Here is a 22,232-nt window from a genome sequence, read left to right on the forward strand (position 1 = left end):
ACCTACCCCGGCACCCAAACACCAAAAATTACCCCAACTACTCATTTCCCTCCCACTGCCGTAAGGCCAAAAATGCTACACTACAACGCCCCATGCCCCAGTGCTGTCCCTTATACTCTCCCACCCCGCGCTTTCCCACTACCCCAACCCCTACCACTGCCCTAAAGCCTATACCGACCCCCAACCCCACTCCCTTCACCGCGTTTCCATGCTTCCTTCCCACTTCACTGTCTTCTGTCCCTGCAGCAGGTTGGCCACGCACTGCCTTGACCACGCATATGCGTGGTGACGGCATATGCGTGGTTAATATAAATACAACAATATCTCAACCGGATTCATTAAGACTGATTATATTTGTATGTACAAGACATTACAACAAAAGAACAAAAGGCGAGAGACTTCAAGATATTTGTTAAATGTGCCCTTGGGCATCATATATTTTTAGAAGACCAAAAAATACACAAACAGTTGTGACAGCACTGTTAGGCATAAATGCGAAGGCAATCCTAAAGAAATGTGCACATTGTGTTCGTGACAGCAAGTGACAACGTGAAAAAACACCACAGTGCAAGGCGCAAGAGAACCGTGATGTAGGGTATATACAAGATATATACAAGATAAAAAGGTACACACAGAAATTATTTCAGATACATAGATTGTCATTTTCAATGTTTTGGAGAACCAAAGTTCAAGGTGCGCCTCAAGCGTTTTGGCTGGTGGGCAAGAGTCGACGGCGTTTCGATCCTGTTAAATTAGGATCATCTTCAGGACCGGGTGGTCTTTTTGATGAGTGCTGATGCACGTGAAGAATTCGTGCTAGCGCAGAAAAGGGGACTCGCTGTAATAGTCGAATCAATATTGGGCAGGGCGTCAGAAATGAACATCCAAGCGAAATCGGTTGTAGGCGGCAATACTGGAAAGGAAAGAGTAGATTGCAGGGATACGACCCTGATCAGCTCTGCCAAGTTTCGGGAAGCAAGATGCAGCCGGCTGCATCTTGCACACGATCGTGGCATCCCGGTGATTCACAAGCCTTGGATTTATTCCAGAATCGAAATCTCTCCCTTTCGCTACAAGGTATCTTACCGAACCTTGACCTGCCCAATATTGATTCGACTATTACAGCGAGTCCCCTTTTCTGCGCTAGCACGAATTCTTCACGTGCATCAGCACTCATCAAATAGGCCACCCGGTCCTGAAGATGATCCTAATTTAACAGGATCGAAACGCCGTCGACCCTTGCCCACCAGCCAAAACGCTTCAGGTGCACCTTGAACTTTGGTTCTCCAAAACATTGAAAATGACACTCTATGTATCTGAAATAATTTCTGTGTGAACCTTTTTATCTTGTATATATCTTGTATATATCCTACATCACGGTTCTCTTGCGCCTTGCGCTGTGGTGTTCTTTCACGTTGTCACTTGCGCCGTCACCTTCTGTCTCGAGCACTATGTGCACTTTTCTTTAGGGTTGCCTTCGCATTTATGCCTAACAGTGCTGTCACAACTGTTGTGTGTATTTTTTGGTCTTCTAAAAATATATGATGCCCAAGGGCACATTTAACAAATATCTTGAAGTCTCTCGCCTTTTGTTCTTGTTATGTCTTGTACATACAAATATAATCAGTCTTAATGAATTCGGCAGAGATATTGTTGTATTTATATTGTACCTACTCAGATCTCAGCTTGGTTTATGGGTTATACTCCTGTGGTTTTTTTCTATATGCGTGGTTAAGGCATGCATGGTAGAGCTTGCGTAGTTGGAACACGCGTGGTTCACATCCGGTGTTCCGACTGTTTCCTGTTTAAAGCCAGTAAAACTACTAGATGTACATCCGTGCATTGCCAAGCGGCCATATCGCCTATAAGAGTATCTATAGGATTTAAAGTATAACCCAGGAAAGACGCCTTTTCCTGCTGATTTTGCGTCCTATGTGCCTGTCAATATTAATTCGGAAAAAGGTGATTCAGAAGATCATACTGAGATTGTTTGAAGTGTACGTTGTGTAAGTTCAATGTTGATGATGCCTAACAGGAAGTAGAGTGGAGAAAATGCTTTCCAAAAAGTCATACAGCATGCTCAAGGTGTGCGGCCCAATTCAAGTTTACAACGTGGCGCCCGGAGCGCTATAAAGCAGTCACTGCAAAATAAAGCAATTTCCTTCTTGAATAAATGATCCAAAAATGTTATATTTCTCTTCTTCTCGGTTTATTTGCACCAGCTCCAATATAACATGTCTTTTGCCTAGAACAGACTTTTCCACGGCTGCAATAAGTGCAAAACATGTAATGTATTCCCACAAATTAAAATGCACACCAGAAAGCACCTCTCTGCTCATCTATGCCAGCCAGGAAAGAAAACGAGAATGCCCACATCATCAAATGTCTGTGTGTCACCAAATTAGAAGTAAACCGCCTGCCCCTAGTCAAAGAAGAGTGATTGTGGCTGCTACGTGCAAAACAAATAAGGCATCAGATCCAGTGGGCTACATGCACTGACAACTCGACTAGCTAAACCATATCCCATCACTAGCGCGTTAAACATTCAGACCTATTTGCAGGGGTTCCACTACAACAAAAAAACATGCCAGAAGCGAGCAACTATCTTAACATGTGTTATGCAAGTTCCCCAAGATGATAAAACAAAGTAGGGTTGTGGTGAGTTACGAGTCCTACAAAAATAAACAAATAAATACATTTCAAGGGGGCCTAAGAAAGCAAATAAGGCAAATCCATAGTCCCAAAAAATAAAGTCTATGGGGCAGATTTACAAGCCTCTTGCGCCACTTTTGCGTCACTTTTCCCATGTTCAAAGTGACGCAAAAGTGTCGCAAGGGGCTTGTAAACTGCCCCTATGTTTTTATAGACTGTTTTTACAGTGCTCCGATGTCACATTGTGTAAACTTGAATTTGATTGTAACCTATCTTGGGGTAACAACAATTGTCACACCCTATAGGTAGCAGCTGTCAGAGACTGTCTGGCTGTGGCACTTTATTTATTCATGGGGGGATATTCAACAATTGTAGTGATATACTAACCCGACTTTTATAAGGGATGTGCGATTTATCTTGACTCTGCTAGCATTCTGCACTATTGTTTGGTTCCAAATATTGTTTCCTGATATTCAACATTTTACTCAAATTGCTCAAGAGTTGAGTTACTCTAATGAGCTGTTTTGTTGTACTGATTTACCAGCAGTACCAATGTCATTGTGGAGTAGTGTGCTTAGCCTTGCTTATGAAGACCATATTGGTATTAGGGATATGAACACAGAATTAGGCAAGACAGTTGTTGGCCTGGGGTTGACAAAGCTGTGGAAAGATTTGTATGTGATTGTGATTTTTGTACACTAAGTGATGAATTGCAAGTTATTCACCTGTCTCCGGTTAATCCAATTAAGGTACCAAAGAAGCCAAGGAATAAATTAGATTTTGACATCATGGGACCTGTTGCTGTGTTAGGTAGTGCACCCAAATATGCCTTTGCTTTGATTGATTACATGTTTAAATGGCATGAGATCAGGATTGTTAACAATACTGATACTAGTGCTGTTACTCAGTTTTTAATGAGGTGTTTAGAAGAGAAGGTTTCCCATCAGAGTTGGTGAGGGATAATGGTACACATCAAACTTCACTAGAAATGGGGAAATTGATTGAGTCTCAAGAGTTCAAGCATACCAGGCCCTCTTTATACCATCCTAGGAGTAATAGACTGGAGGGGCGTGTTAAAAATCAATTGCAAATAGAATGAATCATTTAGGTGATGTGGAAACAAGGTTTGAGGGATGTTTTATCAACTATCACATCTACTTCTCATGTTAGTATGGGAGTTACACACTCTGTGTTGTTAAGAAGGAGAGTTCCTGGCTCAAAGTTGAATAGAATATGGATGGATTGTGGTGATGTGTAAAGAGAGTGCAGGATGGTTGTGCTAATTTACAGAAGTGTATTACTAAGTGTGTGTTGGAGATATGGTTGGAAGACAGATTGGGTTTAAAAACAGGTCGAATTATAAACTAAATTTCTTTGCCTTCTCAAGAAGTTAAGGTTACAGAATATTCAATGGCAATAAAAAACAAGCATTTGCAATGCAATAGGTCTCGCAATTGCGAGATTTTGAGTTATTGGCCTTGTAAATGGCAATGCCTTTTGAACGAATAAAAGGCATTGTCATTTACAATACCAATAAGTCAAAGTTTGGCAAAAGCGAGACCTATTGTATTACAGGGCGCGGTGTCCCTGAAGTGGGTGCCGCATTCATCATTGAAGTAAAAAAAATAATTAAACAGAGCGGTGTCCCTGAAGCGGACGACACGATCACCATTAAAGTTTAAAAAAAATATATATGAAACAGGGAGCGGTGTCCCTGAAGCTAGGTGTTCTGGAATGTATGTATGTGGTGTGTAGTGGAATTGTGTGTTGGACTGGATTAGTTATTTGTCTAACTGTGTGGCATGGAATTGTGTGGTGTGGCTTGGATTTGTGCAGTGCAATTATGTGGCATGGTGTGCCGTGGAATTATATGCATAGTAAATATGTGGTGTTGAGTATACTGGAATTATGTGGAGTGGGATTGTGTGTTATGGATTGTAATTATGTGGAATGGTATTTTGTGGTGTGGAGAGGTACGTTCTGGACTTTAATTATATTGTGTGCTGTTGAATTTTTTGTGGCGTGATGTGGAATTGTGTGGTGTGGATTAGTTGTATGTGTAATTGTGTTGTTGAGTTGTATTATGTGGTTTGGTGTCGAATCATGTGGAGTGGATTGCAAATGTGTGGAGTTGAATTGTGTGGTGTGGAACTGTGTGGATAGGTTTACCTGTTTGGTGAGGAAAAGAAGAACTAGGTTGGAGATGAGCTTCAGATCTATGTGTTTGGATGCAAACAAAAAAGAAAGAGTTAGAGCTATTGGAGTTGTAAATGTCTTTTCCCTATATGTTATGGATTGGAGTGGATGTATGTGGTGTGTAGTGGAATTTTGTGGGTTGTATTGGAATTGTTAATTCTGGCATTGTGTGGCATGAAATTGTCTGTCATAGAGTGGATTTGTGTAGTGGAATTATGTGGCATGGTGAGCAGTTGTATTATGTGAATAGTATGTGTTTTTGAGTGTATTGGAATTATGTGAAGTGGGATTGTGTGTAATTATGATGAATGGTATTTTGTGTTGTGGAGTTTTATATAGTGGACTTTAATTCTGTGGTGTGCTGTTGAATTTTAAGGAATGATTTTGAATTGTGTGTTGTAAATTGGCTATATGCGATGTGTGGTGGAATTGTGTTGTGGGGTGGAATAATGTTTGCTTTTTGTAATTTGTGGTGTGGAATGGATTTGGGTGGAGTTGAATAGTGTGGCATGGAACAGTGAGGTATAGAGTGAAATTGTGTTGAGTGGAATTATGTGGCATGGTGGAGAGTTTTTATGTAGATTGTTATGTGATATAGAGTGTATTTATGTGGGGTGTATTTATGTGGTATTGAGTAGTGTGTAATTAGGTGGAGTTGAATTATGTGGTGCTGAGTGGTATTATATGGATTGTAAATATGTTGTGTGGTGTGATTGTATGGATTGCCATTGTATTGAGTGGTATTGCGTAGAGTGGCATTGCGTAGAGTAGAGTGGTTTGGCGTGCAGTAGTGTAGCATTGTGTGAAGTGCAGTTGGTTGGACTGGTGTTGCATAGAGGAGTCGGGTTGCGTGGAGTGGTGTTGTGTGGAGTGTCATTGCAAGGAGTGGCATTGCGTGGGTGGAGCTGCATTGATTAACACTGCATGGAGTGGTGTGGTGCAAAGTGGAGCACAGTTGGGTGGAATGCAGTTGTGTAGAGTGGGGCCGCATCGCGTAAAGTGCAGTTGCGCGGGGTGGCGTCGTGTGAAGTAGCATAAAGTGGCACTAAGTGGAGTGGTGTAGAGTAGAGTGGTGTTGCGTGTAGTGGCATTGCATTGAGTGGTGTTGCGTGTAGTGGCTTTGCATTGAGCTGAGTGGTGTTGCGTGTAGTGGCATTGCATTGAGCTGAGTGGTGTTGCGTGTAGTGGCATTGTATGGAGCTGAGTGGCGTGGAGTGCAGTTGTGTAGATTGAAGTGCAGTTTTGTGGAGTGCGGTCGCGTAAAGTGCAGTGGCGTGAAGTGCAGTGGCGTGAAGTGCAGTGGCGTGGAGTTAAGTGCATTGGTGTGAAGTGCAGTGGCATGAGTGGAGTAAAGCAGAGTGGAGTAAAGCAGAGTGGAGTAAAACAGAGTGGACCGGCGTAAGGCAGAGTGGACCGAAGTAAGGCAGAGTGGAGTGGAGTAAATCAGAGTGGAGTGGAGTAAAGCAAAGCGGAGTGGAGTAAAGCAAAGCAGAGTGGAGTAAAGCAAAGCGGAGTGGAGTAAAGCAAAGCAGAAAAGCAAAGCAGAGTAAAGCAAAGCAGAGTAAAGTAAAGCAGAGTGGACCAAAGCATAGTGGATCGGAGTAAACAGAGTGAACTGGAGTAAAGCAGAGTGGACCGGAGTAAAGCTGTGGAATGAAGTAACGCAGAGTGGAGTAAAACAGAGTGGCGTGGAGTAAAACAGAGTCTATCAGAGTAGAGCGGAGGGGAGTAAAGTTGAGTGACATGGAGTAAAGCAGAGTGGAGTCAAGCAGAGTGTAGGGGCGTAAAGCAGAGTGCAGGGGTGTAAAGCACAGTGTAGGGGTGTAAAGTAGAGTGGAGTAAAGCAGAGTTGCATTGAGTGGAGGGGAGTAAAGCAGAGTGGCGTGGAGTAAAGTAGAGGGTAGCGTGGCATAAAGCAGCGTGGAGTGGACCGGAGTAAAGCTGTGGCATGCAGTAACGCAGAGTGGAGTAAAACAGAGTGGCGTTGAGGAAAACAGAGTGTAGCAGAATAGAGCGGAGGGGAGTAAAGTTGAATGACATGGAGTAAAGCAGAGTGGAGTCAAGCTGAGAGTAGGGTCGTAAAGCAGGGGTGTAAAGCAGAGTGTAGGGGTGTAAAGCAGAGTGGAGTAAAGCAGAGCTGTATTGGGTGGAGGGGAGTAAAGCAGAGTGGCGTGGAGTAAAGTAGAGGGTAGCATGGCATAAAGCAGCATGGAGTAAATCAGAGTATAGGGGTAAAGCAGAGTGTAGGGGAGTGAAGCAGAGTGTAGGGGAGTAAATAAGAGTTGCATTGAGAGGAGTGGTGTAGAGTAAAGCAGAGTGGCATGGAGTAAAGCAGAGTGGAGTAAAGCAGAATGGCGAGGAGAACAGCAGTGTGGCTTGGAGTACAGCAGAGTGGAGTAAAGCAAGGTGGAGTACAGCAGAATGGCGTGGAGTGGAGTAAAGCAGAGTGGCACTGAGCAGAATGGAGTTGAGTGGAGAAAAGCAGAGGGGCGTTGAGTAAAGCAGAGTGGAGTAGAGTAAAGCAGAGTGACATTGAATGGAGTGAGGTAAAGCAGAATGGCGTTGAGCTGAATTGAGTGTAGTAAAGCAGAGTGGTGTTGAGATGAATTGAGTGTAGTAAAGCAGAGTGGCGTTGAGCTGAATTGAGTGTAGTAAAGCAGAGTGGCGTTTAGATGGATGGAGTGTAGTAAAGCAGAGTGGCATTGAACTGGGTGGAGTGCAGTTAAGCAGAGTCGCGTTGAGCGGAGTAAAGCAGCGTGACGTTGAGTGGTGTGGAGTAGAATGGAGTAAAGCAGAGTGGAGTAAAGCAGAGTGAAGTAAAGCAGAGTGGAGTAAAGCAGAGTGGAGTAAAGCAGAGTGATGTGGAGTAAAGCACAGTGACGTGGAGTAAAGCAGAGTGGTGGGGAGTGGAGTAAAGCAGAGTGGAATCGAGTAAAGCAGAGTGGCGTTGAGTAGAGCTGAGTAAGGCACAGTGGAGTGGAGTAAAGCAGAGTGGCATGAGTGGAGTAAAGCAGAGTGGTGGAGAGTGGAATAAAGCAAATGTGGGTAGTGGAGTATAGCAGAGTGGAGTAAAGCAGAGTGGAGTTGAGTAGAGTAAAGCAGAGTGTAGTTGAGTAAAGCTGAGTGGTGGGGAGGGGAGTACAGCATGCACAAATATTATAGAATGAATATTTCATTTTTCCTTCATTAAGCATCTACTGGTGGGAGATGGAAGAATCCTTTGTAGCTGTGCTCAACTGTAAAGATTGTTATCATCCTTCTAACCAGCACATGGTTTATATTGCCACATTTGTCTGTAAAGTTTCCCAACCGCACACACATGCCATGGGACGGTGGAAGGAGTTTCAAGCGGGCTGGCCCTAACTAGTATCATAACAAGGACAATGCTCTGGGTGCTGTATGTTTAACACGCTGTGAGTGACAAATGGCATGCACCAAGCGCTACATTTCTCACACAAGGAGACTGCTGTAGGCGCTTGATGTTTAACTCTACGTCATACGATGAGCAGTACCAAAGCATATAAATATTGGCATTTTTTTACAGATACACTGAATGTGGTATTGTTAACACACGCTGTGCACCAAGCACTGCATGTTTGACACGAAGAGTGTTCTGTGCGCTATATGTTTAACATTAAGTAAAAACAAGCAGTACTAAAGCATATAAAAATAGCTGTGCTAATGTACTTTATAGAACACAAAATTGTAGTTAAACTCTGAGCAATGATGGCTTCAACTAGTTACAACTAAGTCTAAACAAATAAAATAAGCAGGAGGGAATGCGACAATCCTAAGAAGCGATATTGAGCCCTGGAATTCCAGGTTACAACAAGCAGCTATTTAAGGAAATTACAAACATGCAAGTTTTTAATCATACATTTATTTTTAACATTTCAATGACATGTACAGTGCAAAGACTCAATACACCAGCCGGATGTGTTTTCTGGTGTAACAGCAGCAGCAGCTGCATGTTCTTTTAAAAGGAGGCTGATTTTATTTTTGTTGGGGACGATGGTTTCTCAAGATCTGCAATAAAGCAACTCAAGGAAGGGGGAGGGCAGAGAGAGAACAGAAGAAGCCTTTGCTTTGCAAGTGATACCACTATTTCTAGTAAATCAGCCCTTTTAAAAATGCTAAAAGCACAGCTTTAACTCATTGTTCCTGGGAAACAGCCGAAGCAGAACTTAAAGTAAGGCACTAGTTCGGATCACAAACATTTATTTAAACTATGGGCAATGCTGGCTGGCTTCAACTTGTTACAGCTAAGTTTACACAAATGAAATCAGCTGGAGGGAAGGCACGGTAATTAGAAGAGGCGAGACGGCGCCCTGGAAATCCAGGTCAGAACGAGCAGCTCTTTAAGATACAAGAGTTTTAAATTATACATGATGAAGATTACAACAGAAATGGCGCACAAATGCGTAGAAGGGGAGAGGAGTGGGGAGAATGAAAAAGTACCTTTGTCCATGTTGTCAGACGGGCTGGCTGCTGGCAAGAGGTTCTATGCACAGTGCCCCCTCACCTAGCATGTCGCCTTCTGTGAATGCCCCCAGAGCTGTTATGCTCCAAGTTGCTGCCCCCGCTTTGGACTCAGCTGCAATTCGATCCTGATGCTAAATTAGCCTGAGAAATGCTTTTGATGAAGGGAGAAGGGTCATTTAAAGTAAACAAACTTGCTACTGCTGGCCGGGCTGGTTTAAAACAAAAAAACAGAAACTCATTAAAACAAGATAAAGGCATGCACGTAGCCAAACCACTTCAAAGACGATCACGCGCAATGCAGCTGCCAGCAGCTTAGCACCCAGCAAGGGCAGAGCAGGAACTTCAGCACAAACAAACGATGGCCAGGAAGTGGCTCAACATATAAAGATGTCGACTTTGGAGCAGGGGAACAGGGTTCGAGCCTCAGCATGGGCTGCATCATTTAATTATAATTAAATAAACAGAGATCTAGTGAATATTAAATATAAATAAATAAACAGTGTCCGGTGAGGGCAGGAAGCTGCCAGATGTGGAAATGCCAGCAGCAAAGAAAAAAAGTGAAAGCAGGGGTGCGCGCTGCATTTGAAGTAGTTAAAGTGATCGGAGACGCGATCAAGGGAGCAGAAAGGAAACTGATTAGAAGGGAGGGGGTAGTGTGAAAACAGCGGGGAGAGAAGGGAGGGTGTAATAAAAAACAAAGGAGCCAAAGCTATAGAGAAGGGAGGGGGGAGTGGGAGCAGCTGTGCATGTACATGTGATCGTGCACTCAAGGTTTAGGCCAGCCAAAACTGTGGGTAGCACTTTGAAAATCCCACATATAAAATGTCTCTTCGAGCCTTTGGCTCAGCGAGACCTAATAATGGGGTTATATTATATTAATATTGGTAGAGTTGCTGAAATACCATCTAGTTGTTCAAATGTTCAAACGTTTCTAGAAAACCGAAATGGAAATAGGCCTTGCGAAATCTAAATGACATTATTCTGAAGTTACTTCATTTAAAGTTTTTCAGCATCATATTTTGTTTTTTCTTCATTTTGGTGAGGGGGATATGTAGTGTATTTACATAATGTGTTTACCTTGTGCTATGTTTATATGCATGTTGGGAAATACTTGTGTTCATCTGCAGAATTCTGTACCTAGTCAGCTGCTGGGAGTTCGTAGCAGTAGTTCTATATTATAATTCCAAATGAATTGCATAAAAGTTGTGGATTTCTCATCATTTCATATCTCCACATGACTCTTGCTCTTTCCCTTATCTCAATTACCAGGTATTACCACTACTACTCTAATAACCACCCCTTCTACAAATGCCTGCTTCTGGTACAACTGCGATCACGGCTATTGTTCGCTTGGCAAATGCTTTTGTAATGACGGATTCACCGGACCAACTTGTAATGAAGGTGAGAGAGGAAGGGTGGATGGAAAGACCACACATTTGGCACAATCTAAAGATAAATTGCAGATCACAGGCACAACAGTTTTCACGGTTGTATTGTAAACAGCAGCCCATTAAACAGACAAACAGTTTTAAATGAAACACATTCGTAAACAGGCACTGGCAAAGTCATAAGTTAGCTTATTTTTACTGCAAGTACCTATTGTAGAAGATTGTTGTATTGTTTGAATATTCTTATATATTTTGGGTGCTAATAATGAATAAAAGCTAATGTACTGTCTTCTGCTTTGCAGAATTCTTTGACACCAGTCCTCAAAGGCTAAGTAACTACGAATCATTATTTATTGGTGAACATAGATGAGCATTCAGAGAGCATTCAGGGACTAGCTACACTAGATACACCAGTTCAACTGAGGCCCCTGTCCTGCCCATATAGCCTCTGGCACGGTCACTGTGACATGTGGGATCTGTGGCCTACATTTGCAAGACTAAAAATGATCCAGGACTCTAATGATTCTGCTTACTCTGCCATTTCTACTCATGGCCATTCACTTATATACTCTTCAGCAATTCAGAGGTTCCTGTGGAGCTAAGGAAAAGGCACAGAGCACCCTGTGAAGCCACTGGAGAGGACACAGTGTCTCTGATGTCCACTCCTATCACATCAAACGATCATACACATGTTGGTCTCGAATGGCGGTATAGTAAATATTCTGAGGTTCACGTACAAACACTGATTCAATAAATCGTTGAATATCAATTATTAACATATTCATTGTTCATAAATAAATATGACTGTTCAAAAAGAGGATTCTCAAGTTGGACACACACAGAGGAACACGTTTTATTAACACTTCCCATTCAACACCATATGCTATGTAACATATATCATACCTTCCTTGTATAGAGCAGCCACTGGTATTCTGAAAGGGATTAGAAACACCATAGAGCTCTTCTCCCTGTTGTTTCGAATGTTCTTTGGTAACTACCTCCCCCTAATGAGCCTGCCTGGTAATAACATGGTCAAGAGCAGGCTTCCTTCCTCCTCATTATTTTCATAATTCTTTAATATTGTTTTGATATGACACCTCTAGAGTTCACATTCATTGGCTGGGTGAATACATTGATAAATATTCATATCAACATCTTGGCTTCTGGAGCCTTCAACTGTTGGATGCCTCCAGAAGTCACAAGGATCTCAACTAATAAGCGAAAAAGGGCCAAGGTGTGCATGACAGTCTGCCCACATTGTGTGCACCCTCGTCTGTTTTAGTAGCTAGTTTTTCAAATGGCAGAAACACTTGTGCGGCCTGTGATAACACAAATATAGAGTCCTTTTCTGCATTTCATTTGAAGACTGAGGTAATCTTATGATGTCCACATGAGTAACGTGCACTCGGGTTAATAATGATTTGTTTTACTTTCATCTAATTGTTTGCGATTTACTACACTTAGGTCAAACTATTTGTAGCTCCAAGGGAGTGGCATGCTGACCATTAACAGTTTAATCCTTACATGTTAGCAATTTCAGCAAGGTAATGCCGAAAATATGCTCTGTCTGTCTTTCATGTAGGATCCACACATGGCATATTATTGACATCCTACAGATATGTTCCCTACTGGCCTGCATATATCAGGCTGCCAGTTTTGTCACAGTTGAAATGTTCTCATAGACTTCTACTGCAGTTGACTGGGTCTGTAAATGAGGATGTTATTCAATGTCTTGTATTTGCACAAGCTGCAGCTATTTGTTATTACTCTAGTCCTACCAGCAAAAATTCAACCATTTCTTCTACATCTGTTCTTTTTCACTCTCAAGACTGACCCCTTTGTCCCTTGTAAACTTTACAGGAGGGAAAATATTCCAGATTATGCTGCAAATTGAGAAATGTTCTTCCTTGATAGTGACTATGGATTTCTATAACCTAAGGTGGAATATACATTGTGCTCAAGGCCAACGTTGACTATCAGTTCTTGTTCTTTGGCAGCATGTGTCCATATGTGCACTCTCTTGTTGGATATAATTAGACTTACCATTGCCACCAGTAATGTGGAGAAAAAGTGGATCGTGCAACTGACATGTCCCTACTGCCTAGTTCCACTCTATTGTACATACAAACCTCAATCAATTTAAACTTGTTTGTGAAACACACAGTGGTAAACAATCCAGGCTCAACCAGCAAAGTGTCCTTCAATACCAAATTAGAGGAAAAGAAAATGGAAATTATGCAGCGCATAACACACATGAGCATGGTTTATCCTAAGAGCCTTATAAGTATCTACACCAGTGCCCATAGGGCAAAGGTGTTGGTTACCAGAGAGATGGCTACTCAGTCACCCTACTTTCTTCACTTTGAAAACCAGGTAATAGGGAGAATATCTAGGGAAAGTTGAACCACTCTTCCAAGTCGATTAATATAGTAGAAACAATCTGTGAGTGGGTCAGATTAGACCATACAATTTTCAGGTGGACTTCTCATACAACAGTGGCAAATAATCTTGAGCTACTTTTGAAGTGTCTGTTGTCTCTCCATCCTAGTTGCATTGCATGACTGTCATCCATCACAAACTAAATCTGCCCCAAAAAAGAATTTATCACGATCAATGGTTTGCATTCCAACTCGAGACCAGGTACAGTGCAAAGCATACAACATATGTTTCTATGCGGAAATCTCATCACCGTAGTGCTGGAACTGCAGCCCTACGAGCCCTCTCAGCAGATATCCAAAGGCTCAGATGCCATCTGCGTTTAGACGCTGGGTAAAAAACTAATGGAAAATATGTTGTTAGAAGACATTGCAGATCAGACCTCCATCTGTCTGAATTGTGTAAAGCAATGGTATTATAAAAAAGGTACATTAGCAACGATAGAAAGTGTCCAGACTGTCACGCCAAAGACTACCCAAACAGGATTGAAGTTGTGGCCAAAATCCACAAAGACAAGATCTCTACAAAGCAGATGACAGACACATGCGTGGTTTCCAAGATTAGATCTTATGATAGATAGGGGTGGGCGGAATTTGCGAAGTCGCGTTACGCAAATCTCCGCGAAATGGTTTAAAATCTCCGCGAACACGCAGAAATTCCGCGAACACGCGGAATTGCTTGCTCGCGATGCTTTTTTCCTGTTCGCGACCGAAATATCTCGCGAACCCGCAGTTTGAGATCGCGAACAAGCAAAAATTCCGCGAAGCCGGGGAAAGCAGAAGTTTGGGCAATTCCGCGTTCTCTGCGGAACGCGAAATTACCTAAATTCCGCAAATTCCGCGAGCGGAACGGAATTTGCCTCCCAGGCCTAATGATAGACACAACTATAAAAGAGTAAGATATGCCCCGGAATGAACCATGCATCACACCCGTAGTAAGTGATAATACCTGATGCGCCTAATAAGACTTCTTCAATAGTGAACTTCTAAGGGTGCCTTGACTGTGGACAATACCTTCTGGTGGCAATGGATGAATGCTTCAGGGTCCACTAGGAGATCAGATATCATCCACAGTAGCTCCAGCAATGCCATTCCATCCCTTCTTTAAACGTTAGCAGCATGAGCCATTCCAAGCAAATTATAAACTGACAATGGGCCTTCATTCAATGGTGTCAAATTCACATGCTTCCTCTAATATGTAAGTGAGACACAATGGAAGATGAGGCTGCTGGAACCTCTAAAAAAGGGCACAGCGGAGTGTTCCATGTCAACATGAACAGAAGTGGTACGAAGAGCCAGGTCAAGCACGATTTTGATAAACCACATTTCGTCTCAGTTTCTTGGAGATGTTTTACACATATCTCAGGTCCCAGAGACAAACTACTCTCAGGTTGTGGCAGTCACAATAATATGATTGCATGACAATACCTCAGTGTTATTAAAAAGAATTCTACAAGTCGGCTACCAAGCTACAAGTTGCTGCCAGGCTAATTACTTGTACTTAATCCTGCAGAAAGAGATTTATTAAGATTTGGCATACCTACGAGCCTCAGTTTATTGTTTGGTAAGATACTGATTTATACTGTAATCAGAAATCACTACAGACTGGAGACAACTTAACATGATGTTGTTTACCTACACTGTGATCAAACCAAAGCAGTATATTATAAAAAGAATTTTAGCTAGAACTATTGTTATTATTGTATGAGCATGAGTGGTTGGTCATAAGTAGTGCTGGACTTACTACTGTTTTGCAGCAGTACTTTAGAAGTACAGTTTGTGAGTAGCATTTTTAAAAACTATTGTAGTACTACAAAAGTACTGCAAAGTGCAGTTTGCGAATCAGGTCTTCCAGGTGTTAGCTCCTACTAAAAAACAGTACTAAGTCTAGCACTAGATCTAGCCTCCCACTGGTCGTGCAGCACCCTCCCATACAAAGTAATGAAGGTAGGGACTTTAAAGAAAATCACAAAGGAAATTATGCTAAATTACATTAAATTGTTTAAATTAGTCAAGCATATGAATAAATGTGATTTATTGTAAAACAAAATCTACAAATATTACATATTTCTTACTTACTTTTGAAATATTTAAAGAAACGTTTCTTAATGTAAACATCAATGTCATTTTTTTTAAATAAAAAAGCTTACATTAATAGGATACGTTATATCCTGAGCATAGAGGTGACCTCAGAGGAGTGTTTTCCAATCAGTGTTGTCTCCTGGAGATGAAAACGAGGCAGTGGAGTGAAAGATTCACTCACTTGCGAGGTTTCCTAAGAGAGGAGCAGACCATCCTCCAGTAAGAGAAAGGGAACACAAAATAATCAAAAAAACTGACTCGGGGGTATATTCACAAGGAATCATCTCCGATTTATCACCACCTTAACGCATGAAAAGTGGAGATAGATTTAACACCCCATTCACAAGCTGGTGCAAACTGCAGACATTGCCAGTATTCCTGCATTAACTGCCCCCAAATATATCTCCACGGTGGCCACCACCAACTAACCCTAATAAGATGCAGAGTAGGCGTTCCCATTCAAAAACACACGAAAAAACCTCAACACCACTTTCACAACGAACTGACAGATCTGCAATGCGAACAAAAAACAGGCGATAAGCAGCGGTAGCAGCACGGAATTAACACCTGCTTTTTCTGGTGACAAAGCAATTCCAAAGGGGATGATGGACGGAGTGTTCAAACATTGCAAGAACTCACCCCCAGTCAACTGATCTGGGTTTAATCCATCATCATTCTTTAGCTCACTCCGCCACCCCAGTTCAGACATGGCCATATGCAAATCAGTATGACCCTGTGCCTCATGGGAACAGTCCAGCCCGAACTTCAAGCCATGTCTTCCCTGGACCGGAAACAAGAATCCTGGGACCGGTTTCTGGCTAATCAGCCGTCATCAGCCAGGCTAGCTTGAATCCAGTGGCAAAGTGAGCAAGAGACCCACGTCTGGCCATACCCTGTCAACTTAGGGCGAACAAATCAAAACCTAAGGGGATGATTGACGGAGTGTTGAAACATTGCAAGCACTCACCCCCAGTCAACTGATCTGAGTTGTAATCCATCATCATTCAATAGTTCACTCCGCCACCCCAGTTCAGACATGGCCATATGCAAATCAGTCTAACCCTGTGCCTCATGGGAACAGTCCAGTCCGAACTGCCAAGCCATGTCTTCCCTGGACTGGAAGCAAGCTTCCTGAGACCGGTTTCTGGCTAATCAGCTGTCATCAGCCAGGCTAGCTTGAATCCAGTGGCAAAGGGAGCAAGGGACCCACATCTGGGCATACCCTGCAAACTTGGGGTGAACAAAGCAAAACCAAAGGGGATGATGGACGGAGTGTTGAAACATTGCAAGCACTCACCCCCAGTCAACTGATCTGGGTTTAATCCATCATCATTCTTTAGTTCACTCCGCCACCCCAGTTCAGACATGGCCATATACAAATCAGTGTGACCCTGTGCCTCATGGGATCAGTCCAGCCCAAACTGCTAAGCCATATTTTCCCTGGACCGGAATCAAGCATCCTGGGACTGGTTTCTGGCTAATCAGCCATCATCAGCCAGGCTAGCTTGAATCCAGTCACAAAGTGAGCAAGGGACCCACGTCTAGGCATACCCTGCCAACTTATGGCGAACAAAGCAAAACCAAAGGAGATGATATATGGAGAGCTGAAACATTGCAAGCAGTAACCGCCAGTCAACTGATCTGAGTTTAATCCATCATCATTCTTTAGCTCACTCCACCACCCCAGTTCAAACATGGCCATATGCAAATCGGTCTGACCCTGTGCCTCATAGGAACAGTCCAGCCCGAAGTGCCAAGCCAGGTCCTCCCTGGACCGGAGACAAGCATCCTGGGATCGATTTCAGGGTATTACCCTTCATCATCCAGGATAGCTTGAATCCAGTGGCAAATTGAGCAAGGGACCCACGTCTGGGCATACCCATTCCACTTAGGGCGAAAAGTGATACGCAAACAAATGACGGACGGAACGCTGAGTAAATCACACATTCACCCCCAGTCAAAAGATCTGGGTTACATCCATTGTTCTTCTGCTCATTACGCCACCCGAGTTTCGACCCAGCTATATGCAAATCAGTCTTAACTCAGTGCCTCATGGGAACAGTCCAGCCCGAACTGCAAAGCCAGTAAAATATAGCTCTACTATGCGGACCGTGGTCTGGAATCAAGAAACGAGTTAGAGAGAGAGTTGACAATAGACCCCACTGTTTGTGAAAAGCATGCCAATTAGAGATACATGGAGCCTATAAGCCAGCATAATCAAAAGCAACCCCCAGGTAAGGAAACGGAGTGACCATTTGTCACGATTTCTCCTTGATTTCTAGTTGGCATATTTTCACATTCTTGAGCCACAAGCCATTATAAAGGATTTGGAGCTGTTAGTCTTCAAGTTTAACTTCTCCAAATCTATGAAAGTGCAGAGCAAAGATATATATAGATATATATAAAGAGAGAGCAAAAACAAAATGAGGGTGAAGACACAACACTGACACACTCTGCGAAAGAGTGGAGAAGGATCACTGCACTTTGCACCATTCCCATACTGGAATGTGACAAAGATAATAAAATTAAATGAAATGGAGATAATCCACCAGCCTGGGCTCCACTCCCGAATCAAACAGATTTTCCAATTGCTTTGGCTGTCGAAAGTGCAAGAAAGGTCCACAAAGGCAGGAAAATTGGACTACTCTCAGCAACATTGTATTTACTAATCAGCAGATGCAGATTTAAACATTGCTCTAAGGTCCAGGCCAGTCCTAAAGCCAAATTGAACTTTGGAAATTATATTACCCAGCAGTCCAAAACAAGAGTCTTTTGAGAGTGATTTTACCAATTTTATTTACAGTGGAGGCTAATAGGGAATGGGTCAATAAAATGTAGTGTTCTGACAGTTCCCCTTTTTAAACAATGGCACTATAATAGCCCACCGCCAGGATTGGGAAGACCAGACTTAGAGGCTGTATTGATACAGCTAGTCAGAAGGGGTCCCCAAAACTCAGGATTATACATGTAGAGATAAATGGGTACCCCACCACTCACTTAAAGTTTATTAAATGGGCTTTTATGTAAAGCATACATCACCTCGTGTTGAGTAAAAAAAATATTAATGGGAAAATTAGGCGGCCATAGTTCTCTGTACTCAAAAACATTATCATCATCAGGCAGGCAGTGGATCCCAGTGAAATGGGACACCATGCATCTAGAATGGTATTTGGAGCTGAGCCAACTTATTTGATCATTGAGAAAGAGTCTGTGGCCTTATGGTGGGGAACCCAATATTTCAGAAAAGTTGTAGACTTGAACTACGTATAGATCATAACATCCTGGTGGATTAGTTTAAAACGGTTGTGTGACAGAAGCACAAATAGTTTTACCACGCGTCCCTATACCATGTAGCCCAACAACAAATGCGTCTTAACCACGTAATCCTTTACCACGCATGCCTTTACCACAATATTTTGTGGTCTAGGCATAAATGGTAAAGGGTCTATGTGTGGCTAAAGTCGCCATTACCCCTGCCCCCGCGCTGTCCCTTAAACTACCTCAACCCCTTACACTGCCCTAAAACCTACCCCGGCACCCAAACACCAAAAATGACCCCAACTACTCATTCCCCTCCCACTGCCTTAAGGCCAAAAATCCTACACTACAACGCCCCATACCCCAGTGCTGTTCCTTATACTCTCCCACCCCGCGCTTTCCCTTAAACTACCCCAGCCCCTTCCACTGCCCTAAAACCTACACCATCCCCCAACCCCACTCCCCTCACCGCCTTTCCATGCTTCCTTCCCTCTTCACTGTCTTCTATCCCTGCAGCAGGTTGGCCACGCACTGCCGTAACCACGCATGTGCGTGGTTACGGCATGTACGTGGTTAAGGCATGCATGGTAGAGCTTGCGTAGTTGGAACACGCGGGGTTCAGACCCGGTGTTCCATATCGCCTATAAGAGTATCTATAGGATTTAAAGTATAAACCAGTAAAGACGCCTTTTTCTGCTGATTTTGCGTCCTATGTGCCTGTCAATATTAATTCGGAAAAAGGTGATTTAAAAGATCATATTGAGATTGTTTGAAGTGTACGTTGTGTAAGTTCAATGTTGATGATGCCTAACAGGAAGTAGAGTGGAGAAAATGCTTTCCAAAAAGTAATACAGTATGCTCAAGGTGTGCGGCCCAATTCAAGTTTACAACGTGACGCCCGGAGCGCTATAAAACAGTCAATGCAAAATAAAGCAATTTCCTTCTTGAATAAATGATCCAAAAATGTTTTATTTCTCTTCTTCTCGGTTTATTTGCACCAGCTCCAATATAACATGTCTTTTGCCTAGAACAGACTTTTTCACGGCTGCAATAAGTGCAAAACATGTAATGTATTCCCACAAATTAAAATGCACACCAGAAAGCACCTCTCAAGAGGTTTAGAAGAGAAGGTTTTCAATCAGAATTGGTGAGGGATAATGGTACACATCAAACTTCACTAGAAATGGGGAAATTGATTGAGTCTCAAGAGTTCAAGCATACCAGGCCCTCTTTATACCATCCTAGGAGTAATAGACTGGAGGGGCGTGTTAACAGGGCTTTGAAAAATCAATTGCAATTAGAATGAATCATTTAGGTGATGTGGAAACAAGGTTTGAGGGATGTTTTATCAACTATCACATCTACTTCTCATGTTAGTATGGGATTTACACACTCTGTGTTGTTAAGAAGGAGAGTTCCTGGCTCAAAGTTGAATAGAATATGGATGGATTGTGGTGATGTGTAAAGAGGAGTGCAGGATGGTTGTGCTAATTTAAAGAAGAGTATTACTAAAGTGTGTGTTGGAGATATGGTTGGAAGACAGATTGGGTCAAAAAACAGGTTGAATTATAAACTAAATTTCTTTGCCTGCTCAAGAAGTTAAGGTTACAGAATATTCAATGGCAACAAAAAATAATGGGGTTAAAAATATATTAATATTGGTAGAGTTGCTGAAATACCATCTAGTTGTTCAAATGTTCAAAGGTTTTTAGAAAACCGAAATGGAAATAAGCCTTGCAAAATCTAAATGACATTATTCTGAAGTTACTTCATTTAAAGTTTTTCAGCATCTTTAGTTTTTTCTTCATTTTGATGAGGGGGATATGTAGTGTATTTACATAATGTGTTTACCTTGTGCTATGTATATATGCATGTTGGGAAATACTTGTGTTCATCTGCAGAGTTCTGCACCTAGTCAGCTGCTGGGAGTTCGTAGCAGTAGTTGTATATTATAATTCCAAATGAAATGCATAAAAGTTGTGGATTTCTCATCATTTCATATCTCCACATGACTCTTGCCCTTTCCCTTATGTCAATTGCCAGATATTACCACTACTACTCTAACAACCACCACTTCTACAAATGCCTGCTTCTTGTACAACTGCGATCACGGCTATTGTTTGTTTGGCAAATGCTTTTGTAATGACGGATTCACTGGACCAACTTGTAATGAAGGTGAGAGAGGAAGGGTGGATGGAAAGACCACACATTTGGCACAATCGAAAGATTAATTGCAGATCACAGGCACAATAGTTTGCACGGTTGTATTGTAAACAGCAGCCCATTAAACAGACAAACTGTTTTAAATGAAACACATTCGTAAACAGGCACTGGCAAAGTCATAAGTAAGCTTATTTTTTGTGTTAGATATGTGTAATGTTTGAATGTTCCTATATATTTTGGGTGCCAATAATGAATAAAAGCTAATGTACTATCTTCTGCTTTGCAGAATTCTTTGACACCAGTCCTCAAAGGCTAAGTAACTACGAATCATTACTCATTGGTGAAAATAGATGTGCATTCAGAGAGCATTCAGGGACTAGCTACACTAGATACACCAGTTCAACTGAGGCCCCTGTCCTGCCCATTTAGCCCCTGGCACAGCCATAGTGACATGTGGTGTCTGTGGCCTAGATTTGCAAGACTAAACATGATCCAGGACTCTAATGATTCTGCTTACTCTGCCATTTCTACTCATGGCCATTCACTTATCTACTCATCAGCAATTCAGAGGTTCTTGTGGAGCGAAGGAAAAGGCACAGAGCACCCTGTGAAGCCACTGGAGAGGACACAGAGTCTCTGATGTCCACTCCTATCACATCAAACGATCATAAACATGTTGGCCTCGAATGGCGGAATAGTAAATATTCTGAGGTTCAGGTACAAACACTGATTCAATAAATGGATGAATATCAGTTATTAACATTCTTTGTTGATAAATACATATGACTGTTCAAAAAGAGGATACACAAGTTGGACACACACAGAGGAACACATTTTATTAATACTTCCCATTCAACACCATATGCTATATAATATACATAATACCTTCCTTGTATAGAGCAGCCACTGGTATTCTGAGAGGGATTAGAAACACCCTAGAGCTCTTCTCCCTGTTGTTCCGAATGTTCTTTGGTAACTACCTCCCCCTAATGAGCCTGCCTGGTAATAACATGGTCAAGAGCAGGCTTCCTTCCTCCTCATTATTTTCATAATTCTTTTATATTGTTTTGATATGACACCTCTAGAGTTCACATTCATTGGCTGGGGGAATACATTGACAAATATTAATATCAACATCTTGGCTTGTGGAGCCTTCAACTGTTGGATGCCTCCAAAAGTCACAAGGATCTCAACTAATAAGCGAAAAAGGGTCAAGGTGTACATGCCAGTCTGCCCACATTGTGCGCACCCTCGTCTGTTTTAGTCGCTGGTTTTTCAAATGGCAGAAACACTTGCACGGCCTGCGATAACACAAATATAGAGTCCTTTTCTGCATTTCATTTGATGAATGAGGTAATCTTATGATGCCCACATGAGTAAGGTGCACTCGAGTTAACAATGAATTTTTTTACATTCATCTAATTGTTTGCGATTTACTACACTTAGGTGAAACTATGTATCGCTCCAAGGGAGTGGCACGCTGACCATTAACAGTTTAATCCTTACATGTAAGCAATTTCAGCAAGGTAATGCCGAAAATAGGCTCTGTCTGTCTTTCATGTAGGATCCACACATG

At 42.3% G+C, this 22,232-nt stretch overlaps 1 protein-coding gene across 3 annotated transcripts in view; it reads left to right on the forward strand.

Annotated features, from left to right (window-relative positions):
• The window catches only part of LOC146839630 (uncharacterized), an 812,224-nt gene that overhangs the window by 430,685 nt on the left and 359,307 nt on the right, over positions 1-22,232 (forward strand). For all 3 annotated transcript variants that reach the window (XM_085651718.1, XM_085651719.1, XM_085651720.1), the window contains 2 exons: positions 10,600-10,731; positions 20,537-20,668. In XM_085651718.1, coding sequence (XP_085507844.1) covers positions 10,600-10,731; positions 20,537-20,668 — 264 coding nt within the window. The remainder of the gene's footprint in view (positions 1-10,599; positions 10,732-20,536; positions 20,669-22,232) is intronic.

The sequence above is a fragment of the Triturus cristatus genome, chromosome 4_1, assembly GCF_964204655.1.
Source record: "Triturus cristatus chromosome 4_1, aTriCri1.1, whole genome shotgun sequence".
In the NCBI taxonomy this organism is placed as follows: Eukaryota; Metazoa; Chordata; class Amphibia; order Caudata; family Salamandridae; genus Triturus; species Triturus cristatus.